This window comes from Colobus angolensis, unplaced genomic scaffold (assembly GCF_000951035.1).
Source record: "Colobus angolensis palliatus isolate OR3802 unplaced genomic scaffold, Cang.pa_1.0 Scaffold210, whole genome shotgun sequence".
Taxonomy (NCBI): domain Eukaryota; kingdom Metazoa; phylum Chordata; class Mammalia; order Primates; family Cercopithecidae; genus Colobus; species Colobus angolensis.
Window position 1 is genome coordinate 1,916,854 of NW_012115267.1, and position 12,129 is coordinate 1,928,982.

General features: G+C 38.8%; 1 protein-coding gene across 2 annotated transcripts in view; it reads left to right on the forward strand.

Moving 5' to 3' along the window:
* Positions 1 to 12,129, forward strand: part of TNKS (tankyrase, TRF1-interacting ankyrin-related ADP-ribose polymerase) — a 220,893-nt gene that overhangs the window by 191,476 nt on the left and 17,288 nt on the right. For both annotated transcript variants that reach the window (XM_011942810.1, XM_011942811.1), the window contains exons 21-25: positions 3,935 to 4,055; positions 5,517 to 5,614; positions 7,047 to 7,121; positions 8,026 to 8,131; positions 8,573 to 8,759. In XM_011942810.1, coding sequence (XP_011798200.1) covers positions 3,935 to 4,055; positions 5,517 to 5,614; positions 7,047 to 7,121; positions 8,026 to 8,131; positions 8,573 to 8,759 — 587 coding nt within the window. The remainder of the gene's footprint in view (positions 1 to 3,934; positions 4,056 to 5,516; positions 5,615 to 7,046; positions 7,122 to 8,025; positions 8,132 to 8,572; positions 8,760 to 12,129) is intronic.

Sequence of the window (12,129 nt, forward strand, 5' to 3'; positions counted from 1 at the left end):
ATTACAGGCGTGAGCCACCACACCTGGCCAGCCTTTGGTATACTTCTAAACCCCTTAATTTGGTAGGTAAGGCCCTTTAAGATCCTCTCTGTGCTCTGCCGTTCCCTCCTTTTGATCCTTGATACATATTCTCCTGTCACCATTTTGAACTACAGTACTTAAGTTCCCTCAAATACTCTGTATTCTTTTAACTGATTTTCCCTTTGCGCATGCTATTCCCTCTGTCTTAAGTACACTTTCTTCCTTCCCCTGCCTGATGAACTCCTGCTGCTTAGCTGAATTACGACCTTCTTCTGAGAACCTTTCCTCATCTCCTTCCTGCCCCTTCCTTCCCAGCCCTCCTTGCATCCCTGACCAAGCAGGTCACCTTCACGAGAGTTCTGTTAGGGATTCTCTAAGACATTGACCCATTTTGTATGTGTTTGTTATCTCGAGTAAATAACATGAACTCTGGTTGGCACTCTATTTCATGGCCCCACTCTTTTACTATCAGTTATTTGGACCAACCATGTAACTTTCCAACTGTGATTGGTCGTTTTAGAATTAAATGAAATGTTTACTTTTTAAAGCAATATATAGCATAAGGAAGGTACTCATCAAACATTTTTTGTGTGAATGAGCTGACATAGATCTAAATTCCTTAGCTTTTCATTTAAGGTTTTTCAGTGGCCACTGCCTGATAAATATGCAGACAAATTGGACACCAAGTAACTCAGTGTAACTAAATTTAATGTTTAATCATTTTCGCCTTCTAGTCATCCTTTTAAAGAATAGAAACAGGAAAAAGACAGATACAGCTGTACATCTCAGCTCTTCTGTGTACTGTTTTCATGACTTCTCTCAGTCCCAGTGACCTCATAATACATTAATAGTACTTCATTATCCGCCATCGTAAGGATTAAATGAGGTAATGTAAATAAAGTGCTTTGAACTGTGCTTGATATGTAGCGAGTACACAACAAATACTGAGTGGATGGTGGTTGGATGATGAATGGTTGGATGGAACTGCAGTAATAATGTATATTTATATTCAGTTGCAAGTATAGAAAGTTGTCCCATTCCCTTTTTGTTTTTCAGATTCCACAGGTTAATAGCTTTTCATCTCTTCTATCCTTCAGGATAGCCTAATAAACATTGTCTTTCTTTTTTCTTTAGTTACGTATTTTCATATTCATTCCTTTTGTGTTACTGTAAGTATCTAATTGGATAATTGCCAAGATAGCATGGGTAGATCACCTATCTACTGCTGTGTAACAAATTACCCAAAACTTAATGGCTTAAAATAAGAAACATGTATTATCCCACAGTTTCTGTAGGTCAAGAATCTAAGCATGGCTTAGTTGGGTGCCTCTGGCTCAAAGTCTGTCCCGAAGCTGCAGTAAACTGTCCGACAGGTCTGCAGTCTCACCTGGGGACTCACCTGGCAAGGGCGGGGACCCGCTTTCAAGCTCGCTCACAGTATTGGTTGACTGGCCTCGATTCCTCACCTGTTGGCCTCTCCACAGAGTGACCTTATGGAGTATTACTTACCTGTTGCTGCTTGATAAATTACCGTAAACTCAGCAGCTCGAAACAGCACACATTTTGTGAGGCAGGACTCTATGCACAGCTTAGTTGTGTCCTTGGCTTCGTGATCTCTCACAAGGCTACAGAGCATTAGCCAGGGCCAGTATCTCATCTAAAGACTCCACTGGAGAAGGATCCCCTTCCACACCCTCACATGATTACTGGCAGGATTCAGTCCCTTGCAGTCTGTTGGACTGAAGCCCTCCGTTCCTGCCATGTGGGCCTCTATAACATGGTTTCTTGCACTATCAAAGCCAGCAAGAGAAAAAGGATCTGCTAGTCACCTCTCATCACCATTGCTGTATTTGCTTGGTTAGAAGCAAGTCACTAGGCAAGCCTGCACTCCAGGGGAGGGGAGCTTTAGGATGTGATGTAAGAAGGTGGGAATCATTGAGTCTCTCTGCCATAGCATGGCAGCCAGGTCTTCTAGGGTGAGCTGTCCAAAGAGTAAGCGCCCAAGATGGAAGCCACAATCTATTACCTAATGTAAAAAGTAATTTCCCATCACTTCTGCTGTGTTATATTTGTTAGAAGTGAGTTCATAAGTCTGTCTCACATAGGGAAGGGATTACAGTGAAGACACAAATGCCGGGAGGTAGGAGACCACTTGCCACATTAGGTGTGAGAGCTCCTCTCAGCCTTGCCTTCTCCACTAAGTGACTTGCTATCAGTCTCTTCAGGTTGTTTTGTTGGTTTGGTTTGGTTGTTTTGTATTCATTTTATGATTGGAGCTATAAAATGAATCAATACATGAAATATTCTCCATGATTCCTCTAGAACGTTGTGGAGAATAGTGTGTTTTGCTGGCCTGGTGTCTGCTTCCTCCAGATGCACACTACATGTATCAATTCAGAAAAGTCTGAGGATTCTCTGAATTGAAGTTACCACATAGATATGAGACCCTTGGTTTTAAACTGAAGTTAGTTTGGAATATTTAGAAGAAAAAAATGGGACATCAATAACATAGTTTCCAAATTACATTAAAATCATGTCTAGCTAAGAATGTAAAGGCTCCTATTATTTTGTAAACTATTCCATCTCAAAGATGTGTATTTCAGAACTGGGTTTTTTTGTTTTGTTTTGTTTTGTTTTGTTTTAATGCTCTGCTGAAACCTTTCTTTCGGGTGATTGGAGGTAAATTGCCCGCTTTGTGTAATGCAGCAATTAGTGCTTAAATGGCCACTTAGAAGCAATATAGAAAATTATTTCCAAAGAATGAGTGATGTATGCTCATTTCACTGGAAAGAGTCAAACTCATATTTTATTCTGACAAAAAAATCAGCAGAGGTCCAGGCCTAATTTGTCAGTTTTTTAAATGTTACTTGAAAGTTAAAAGTGGAGAAAAGCGATCTTGTTTGAGTTGGAAAAGGAGTGTCTGTAAAAGAATTTCTTGGTTTTCCAAAGAAGGGGAAAATCAAAGACTAATCTTGCAGACTGGTATTTGGATTGTCACAAGGCCAGCTTCGTCAAGGCTGGAAAGTTGCGTGTTCAGACCAAGAAACGTGGCTGCCCGAGTCCATCCTGTGTGTTCAGAACATAGCCACTGGGTGGTGGCAGAGTCCCAGCTACTTTAGTCCATAAGGGAATTAGGTGATTTTGAGCCAACTAATCATCTCCATTTTACAGGGATAAATAACCGAAAGTTAAAAACTAACCAAAAATTAAAAACCACTATGTTGTATAAAAACAGAATGTATTTTAAGCAGAAGGGATTAACTCTGAGAATTTATGAGAGCTTAAAAACCATCTACTCTTTCCTTATCCAAATTGGAATTTTAAAATGTAGCCTCTCTTTAAAACAGTTTGTAATCTAACTAAATACTTGAGATGTCAGTCTCACTGCTTTTTAAGGCAGTCTGTCCCCGACTTGAGTATTTCTTAGCACTGAGAAGTTCTTCCTTATCTATAATCTAAAAACTGCTTTCTCCTTTTCCTGCGCTCTGTTTACTTGTGCTGAATGCCTCTCCCTTTCCCCCACCGTTCATTTCTACTCCCTGCTGGATACTGGGATCTGGTGTTTCCCGTTTTCAAGCTACTGATTCCTCCTCTATCTTGAGGCAAGCAATAGATGATAGAACAAAATCATCTAAAGGAAATATAGCGATGATCTTTTTGTATTTCCATAGTATTGTTTCTCCCTTTTTAATTCTCATGGACAAAAAGGAGATCAAGGAGTACTTCAAGTAAGCAAAAAAGCTGATGAGGCTATCAAGACAACTTTAAAAAGATTGTAAGCTCATGTTTGTAAAGGAAACAAAATAATTTTATTAATTTGCATGGTACTCATAGTATTGTAGACAACTGGAAAAGCTTTTGTCCTCTGAAGAACTGTTAAAGATTTCACAAGTAATTTTGTTTCATTTTTCAGATTACACTAGATGTGTTGGCTGATATGGGTCATGAAGAGTTGAAAGAAATAGGCATCAATGCATATGGGCACCGCCACAAATTAATCAAAGGAGTAGAAAGACTTTTAGGTGGACAACAAGGTAAGCTATTCAGAAAAAAAGCAAATTGCAGAAATCAGTGGTACAAGGTAAGTGTTGGGGCTGACAGTTGAACTCAGGCTGTCTGACCCCAGAACCATACACTGAACTATTGTACCTCCTGTCCCTTCCCCGTCTCAGTTACTGGCCTCGTGCTCCCTCTAGCTGGAACAATCTGAGTCAGTCTTCCCTCTCTCCCAACACTTTCTATCTTCAGTTTCTCTGGAATCTCTGTACTTCTGTCCTTTCCCATGACTGTCACTTGATCCAAGCCACCGTTCTGTCTCCTGTACTATCTCCAACCTTCACATTTGCTTCCTTCCAGTACCTTCTCTACAATGTGAACACAATCTTTTCAAAATGATTATATGATCATATCACTCCATTGCTTAAACCCCTTTAATAGAATCCTGTTGCCTTTAGGATAGAATCGAACATTCCTAACATGGCTTTTCACAATCTAACCTTTCTTATCTTAACTTGAACCATCCTCCCCACCACATGATTGTCATCTTTGTCTTTTTCCATTCTGCTTTGCTGTTACAAGCCTCTTTCCCTCTGTTTTTATTCATTTCTCTATTTATTAGAAGCACTTTCAGTATAGGAAAGCAAGGAAAGAGAATCTACAGAGCTAATCAAATTACAAGAGTGATGTGAAATTCAAACTGGAAGATTTTGTGCTTACGTCTTGCTTATTTATTTATCTGTATTTTAGTTCATCCATGAAACTAACAAAGATAATGTATTTTAAAGCAATTGTAAGTGTCTATTTCAAGTCCTCTTACAAGAGTTTTTAGAGGATATTTCTATTTTAGATCTGACTATATTGTGATGTCAGTGCATGTTTTTCTTTTGTATCAGACATAGCTTCCTGTATGTTCATGATAGAGTTTAATTCAACAAATATTTGTTGAACTCTGCAGTGTGTACAAGAAGCTCTATAACAATAGATAAAATTGGGCCAGGCACGGTGGCTCATGCTTGTAATCCCAGCAGTTTAGGAGGCCGAGGTGGGCGGATCACGAGGTCAGGAGATTGAGACCATCCTGGCTAACACGGTGAAACCCCGTCTCTACTAAACAAAATACAAAAAATTAGCCAGGTGTGGTGGTGGGTGCCTGTAGTCCCAGCTACTAGGGAGGCTAAGGCAGGAGAATGACGCGAACCCGGGAGGCGGAGCTTGCAGTAAGCCGAGATCAGGCCACTGCACTCCAGCCTGGGCGACAGAGCAAGACTCCATCTCAAAAAAAAAAAAAAAAAACAGATAAAATTGATCCCCAAACATTTTCATTTTTTTTCTCCTGTCCTTGAGTTGTTTAAAGTAACCGAATTTATCAGGTTCAAATTGCAAATAGTTTAGGTTTGTTCCAAAATGTCAATTATTTATTATGAAGTTTTTTTTTCTAAAATAGAGCCTGAGTAGTGCAGACTTTTGTTTTATATGTTAATTTTTCTCTCCTACAGGCACCAATCCTTATTTGACTTTTCACTGTGTTAATCAGGGAACTATTTTGCTGGATCTTGCTCCAGAAGATAAAGAATATCAGTCAGTGGAAGAAGAGGTAATATACATCAGAAATCTTTCATTTGCTTTTCTTGAAATCTGTGGATAAACCTGTTTTTCTGGAAGAAACCTCGTCTTACATTGCCTTGTGGTCACATGCCTATTAATCAGTCTCTCTTAGCCACTGTGGTAGAATATTGCCAAAATTAAAATATGACAGCGCCACATGGTTTTCACATCAAAGCCTGGGTTTTCTAATGCATGGGGCCCATCTGTCTTTTTATTCTGGAGATTTTCTTGAAATTCATGCAAAATAAGGAGCCTATTAGAACTATTTTCTTATATTGTTATAGTGCCACCTAAGAATGACATAGAATGAAAAACTCTTGCCTCATAGAGAGCAAGTATGTTCTCATCCTTGTTTTTATGCAGTTACAAATGTGACTGTAAAATAATATGCCTAATCGTCACGTGTGCTTCTGGGTCTGCCTCATTATTCTGCATAACATTTCATTTCTCCAGTCACAGTTTTTCTGAGCCCCTATGAAGGCTGTTTGTGTGACCCTCTTGGTGTTCAGATGCCAGTGAGACTCCCACTCCACTGACGGTTTATGCATAAACAGCCTAATACCATTGTTATAAGTAAAATTCATGTTTGTTTTTTTTAATTAGTACTCATTTTATTTTCATTCCCAGGCTAGGAACTTGCATTAGGTAACTCAGGACCATGACCCCAGGGCTGTATTTCAGCTCATACTTAGTGCATCAGGAAGGCATCATGGGGTCCAGTGTCTTACTACATCATTCTTCTCTTAGCAGTTAGTACATTTTGATAATAATGTCAAAAATGTAGTGATTCTTCAAAAGTGGAGCAGTAAGGGAGAGAATTCATTCTATTGAGTTAATTCTCTGAGAAATTTAGATCTTTAAAACATTTTTCTTTTCCATAATTATTTTTAATTTAGAGAGTAGTCAGAAGAAAGTTAATCCCTTTAGTAGTACATTATAGTCAAATTCCCCTGGTCTGTGTAAATATACTTAGAGATCGATCCCAAGCTGAAGACTGTTGAGATAATATGGACTATTTCACCTACAGAACAAATATTTGTTTTTTTAAAATTGTTTATTTTTAGCATTTGTTAATTGAACGTAAGGAGTTTTTGTTTGACTTAATCAGTGTTAGTTCTTCTTCTCAATAAGATAGTAATTGTAGATGACTTAATGTGACTTTTTTATGTTTCCCCATTGTGTTTACAGAAAACTTTCAGAACTTTTGTTTAAAAGTAAACAAAGTGCATAAATTTAATATTTATGTTTGAAATTATTTTCTCATCAGAAATACTTATCCAGTAAACTTGTTCATCAATTTGTAGTGAACTGCTTTTATTAATACCGAATTTTAGACTCATCAATGAAACAATAAAATTGGAAGAAATGTCTAGAATTATACACTGGGATGTTTTTATAAAATTAGTTATTTTGTTCTATAGATGCAAAGTACAATTCGAGAACACAGAGATGGTGGTAATGCTGGCGGCATCTTCAACAGATACAATGTCATTCGAGTAAGTTTTTGAAGTTTCATGGTGAAAACTGGATTGCAAGGCTTGCCTAAAAATCAAATCTAGACAATGAAAAAAGTTCATTAAGTCATATTTTCAAACTGTGAAAGATAATTCATCACCTGTTGCCCTGAAGTCAGATACCACTCTTCTCACTACAATATCTCTAACTCCCCAAGACAATACATCACTAAAAATAGAGACATTCTGAAAACACCAAAGCTACAAACGGGAGGCTAAATCAGCTTGTACTAGTGATACTTACATGGATATTTGTCTTCCTGCTTATCCACAAATACAGGCCATAGCTGACAGTAATATTTTTTATCAATTGAAAGTTGCATCGAAGTCCTGGATCTTCAGTCTTATTGAACCAGTAATTACCCCAGAATACATGTATCTCTTAATCTCAGTATCTTAATTTTTAATATGGAACACATGCCTCAAGCTTTTTACAAAGTGGTATCATGAAGATGAATAAAATCTGTAGAGAACTGGTTTAACCCTCTGAGTTAACAGACCTGTGAAAGTTACACTGGTACACATCAGAATAACCCAGGGAACGTTTTTTAAAAAAGTACAGATTTATATGTCCCCATCTCCTAAACTTTATTAAGTCTGGGGATGAGCCTAAATATAACCTTTTTACCTTTCTTTTTTTTTTTTTTTTTTTTAATCCTGATTTAGAGGTACTAGCCAGGTCTGGTATAAAATAACAAAAACTGTAACTGAAAATTATGTCACTAACAGCTAGAGTATTTTCTGAATTACACTCACACAGTAGCTTTATCACTTTTACATTTAAGCAAAATAAAAATGGACCTTCCTAAAAGGGAAACATACTTTTCATTTTAAATCATAAATGCACATTTCACTGATAATGTTTCTTTCTTCTTCATCCTTAAAGATTCAAAAAGTTGTCAACAAGAAGTTGAGGGAGCGGTTCTGCCACCGACAGAAGGAAGTGTCTGAGGAGAATCACAACCATCACAATGAGCGCATGTTGTTTCACGGTGAGCAGCGTGGCCATGATGGTGGACGTCTCCCTGGGCCTTTGCAGGAGTCAGTCAAATGAAAAACCTATGTTAAATTGACTGTAATAGGGTTGTATTAAAAATGGCTTGTTTTGATTATTTTGTTCAAATAATTACTTCTTGGTACCAGCTTTCTAATGTATCACACATTAGTACAGACTTTCCAGTGCATAGACAATGAAAATAATTGAGCTAAAATTATTTTAGAACTTAAATTGCAAATTGAGCCACCTAGTGAATTATTTTTGTTGTAATGTAGTACTAGTACATTATTATGTATAATAGGGCTCCTTAGGAAATACTTTTCATTTATACACTATTCATTTCTTAATATTAACCTGCCCAGTGCAAATAGTTTGCAGGTAATTGAGCTTCTAGAAAAGTGTTCAAAAATGAGTCTTTCTATCTTCGTATTTCTAGGTTCTCCTTTCATTAATGCCATTATTCATAAAGGGTTTGATGAGCGACATGCATACATAGGAGGAATGTTTGGAGCTGGGATTTATTTTGCTGAAAACTCCTCAAAGAGCAACCAATATGTTTATGGAATTGGAGGAGGAACAGGCTGCCCTACACACAAAGACAGGTCGTGCTATATATGTCACAGGTAAGCACCTTGCTATTAGTGTAACATTTGCCTCCCCCCAGGTCATGAACCAAATTGGGTTTTTTGTTTGTTTGTTATGAGATGGAGTCTTGCTCTTGTGGCCCAGGCTAGAGTGTGATGGCACGATCTCGGCTCACTGCAACCTCCACCTCTCGGGTTCAAGTGATTCTCCTGCCTCAGCCTCCCCAGAGCTGGGATTACAGGCGCCTGCCACCACGCCTGGCTAATTTTTGTATTTTTAGTAGAGATGGGGTTTTGCCATGTTAGCCAGGCTGGTCTCAAACTCCTGACCTTGTGATCTGCCCGCCTCGACCTCCCAAAGTGCTGGGATTACAGGCATGAGGCACTGTGCCCAGCCCCAGATTGGTTTATCAGGCTCTGCAGAAGTCACAGGTTATCCTCAGTCTTGCATCCCAGGAAATCCCACTGGTTCTGGGAATGGGTGGGAACAGCTGATCAGCCTCTTCCCTAACAGGAGCAGTAACAACAGAGCAGATAAGCCGGGGTAAAAATCAGGTACATGTCCTCCAGTCATGGGTTATAATAAAACACCCTGCATCTTGGCTTTCTCTCTGGGTTTCACTTTTCTTGCTTTGTAATAATAATAAGTTAAGGCTAAGGATGATTTCTATAGAACAAAGAACCACTAGCTCTAGTCACATTTGAGCGAAGACACGCTTCTATGAAAAGGTAGATTCTTTAATTTACTTCTGATGTCGCTGATGATGGTGTTGTTTTAAGGTAGGATACATAATTAGCCTTGGCAACTTAAAATATCAACTTTGGAATCAATAGCAAACAAATGAATATTGGCCATGTTAATAAGCTTTTTAAACTCAAAAATTGGAGAGAATAATGGTATGCTCTGTCTGATGTCAGTGGTGAAAAAAATACTCTCCCTTTCCTTGGCAATGAAAAAACACGAAAGAATTATCCTGTGCAAAGATTGGGATTTATTACATTTCTCTGTAAACTTACCAAATGCATTATTTTTATCAAGCCAGGTTAATATTTTGTAATTTTGTTAAGACCTTAAAAAGACCCAAATAATTTTAGAACAAGGTAAAGAGCCCCAATAACCTTGAAATTGTGATTATTGACCTTAAAACACTTATCTCTCAGTTGTGTTTTGAAAAAATTATTGCCATCAGCCATTCTGAGCTGGATGTCATATGTCCAGAAGGAAACTTCCTTCCATTAAGACCTCTGTGATTAAGAATACAGAGAAATTTTCAGCCGGGTGTGGTGGCTCAAGCCTGTAATCCCAGCACTTTGGGAGGCCGAGGCTGGTGAATCACAAGGTCAGGAGATCAAGACCACCCTGGCTAACACGGTGAAACCCCGGCTCCACTAAAAATACAAAAAAAAAATTAGCCGAACGTGGTGGCAGGTGCCTGTAGTCCCAGCCACTGGCGAGGCTGAGGCAGGAGAATGGCGTGAACCCAGGAGGCAGAGGTTGCCATGAGCTGAGATTGCGCCACTGCACTCCAGCCTGGGGGACAGAGTGAGACTCCGTCTCAAAAGAAAAAGGAATACAGAGAAATTTTCAAGTGTATATATAGCATGTAAAAGTGGTTTTTTTTTGTTTTTTTTTTTTATGCTTCAAACTTAATTCCGCTGGAGACAAAAATGAACCTAAATAAGCACTAAAAGTGGACCTCAGGGGAGATTTAACAATCGCTTATTAAAATTAGACACACAAGTTTAAGTCTTAGCCAGGATTTCTAGAAAACAAACCCTAAAGCAAAAGCATGTGACTAGTATTTGATTGGCCAGCGCAGCCCCAGGGAAGCAGGAATGAGGGCCCTAAAAGAATTGAGGTGGAGAAGACAGCAGAGCAGCCACAGTGAGGTGCATTAATGAGTTGGCCACAGTCTCACAGTGAGGGCAGTCAATTGCTCAGTCCATGAAGCATCTCCAGAGAGGCTGTATGAACTACGGCATCTCACAACAGTAGTATATCGGTGAGAGAAAGAGATGAATTTGTCTGCTGGCTCCTGTCTTGCATTTGCCAAAATTTGCCCCCAGGGCTAATTGGGACCCCTACCATTTAGGCTGCTGCATCTGCAGAATGCACCACAATGCACCAGGCAAGCCAGTGAGCAGACTTGAGCCAGCTCTCTACATGCCCATCTGCAGCTGCAGCTCACGGCTGGCTGAGCAGGTCTCACATCACCTCCTGCCTCAGCAGCAACAGGGGATCCCTGGGGCAGAAGCAGAAGCCTGTCAGGTTCAGCTTTGTGTGACATAATAGACTAGGAGCACACAGAATCGTATGACAACATACCACTGCCACAAATGTAGAGATGGAGCACAAAAAGCCTCCTTCTGATAGAGAGCAAAGCCCTTTCCTCTGGGACCTGCAGGAGAATATAGTAGACCAAGCCGGCATCCCAGAGCATCATCACTAGCATCCAACTCAAAAAGCCAGTCCGGGTAAGACCCAGTTATCCTGGATCTAGCACAAATTTTAGTTGATTCAAAATAAAATCTCTGGTTATAACACAAAGATTATATTCCATTACTAAAAACAATTTGAATTATAACTGTTTACATTTAACAGTATTATCAATTGTACTAATTTGTAAAAATATTTATTGCTTATATTAGAGATTAACAGACATTTTCTTTAAGGGATATATAATAATCATTTTAGGTTTTGCAGGTCATATAATCCCTGTCACAGTAACTCAATTCTGCCCTTGTAGTGCAAAAGCAGCCATGGGCTATATGTAAATAAATGTATGGCTGTGTTCCAGTAACATGGTATTTACAGAAACAGGTGGGAGGCTGGCTTGACCCATGGGCTATAGTTTGCTAACCCCTAGTGTATATAATAGACTTTCTTCCCAGTCAGCCTTTCTTACCCTGTAATACTTAATATCTGCTCTAATTCATGTTCTGCCCAGACTAATATGATTTTCAGCCATACATTTAAGCTAAGTACTTTTGTTCATGATCCACTTTTATTATTACTATTTATCTCATCCCAGTTTCTACTTTTTTCCACGTAATGAATAAACCCGATCTTAATTTCAGGTGTTGTTTCCATCAGCTTATTTTCTTCAGTTTCCACCTCCCCATCCATGCAAGAGCTCAGGTTTTCTCTGTTTTTTTCCCTTTTTCCACCAGGCAAAAACTTACTGGCAGGCATTTTCTAAGGCCAATTCCTAAGCCATACCAAAACTACTTTAAACTTTTAAGTGTAACTGTTGAGTCTGGTAACTGTTTATAATAAATCATTATATCAAATTCCATTCCTACTCATAAATCTGAAAATGACATTTAAATTAGCTTGCCTTATGTTAAATTTTTTTTTTTTTTTTTGAAGCGGAGTCTCGCTTTGTCGCCCGGACTGGAGTGCAGTGGC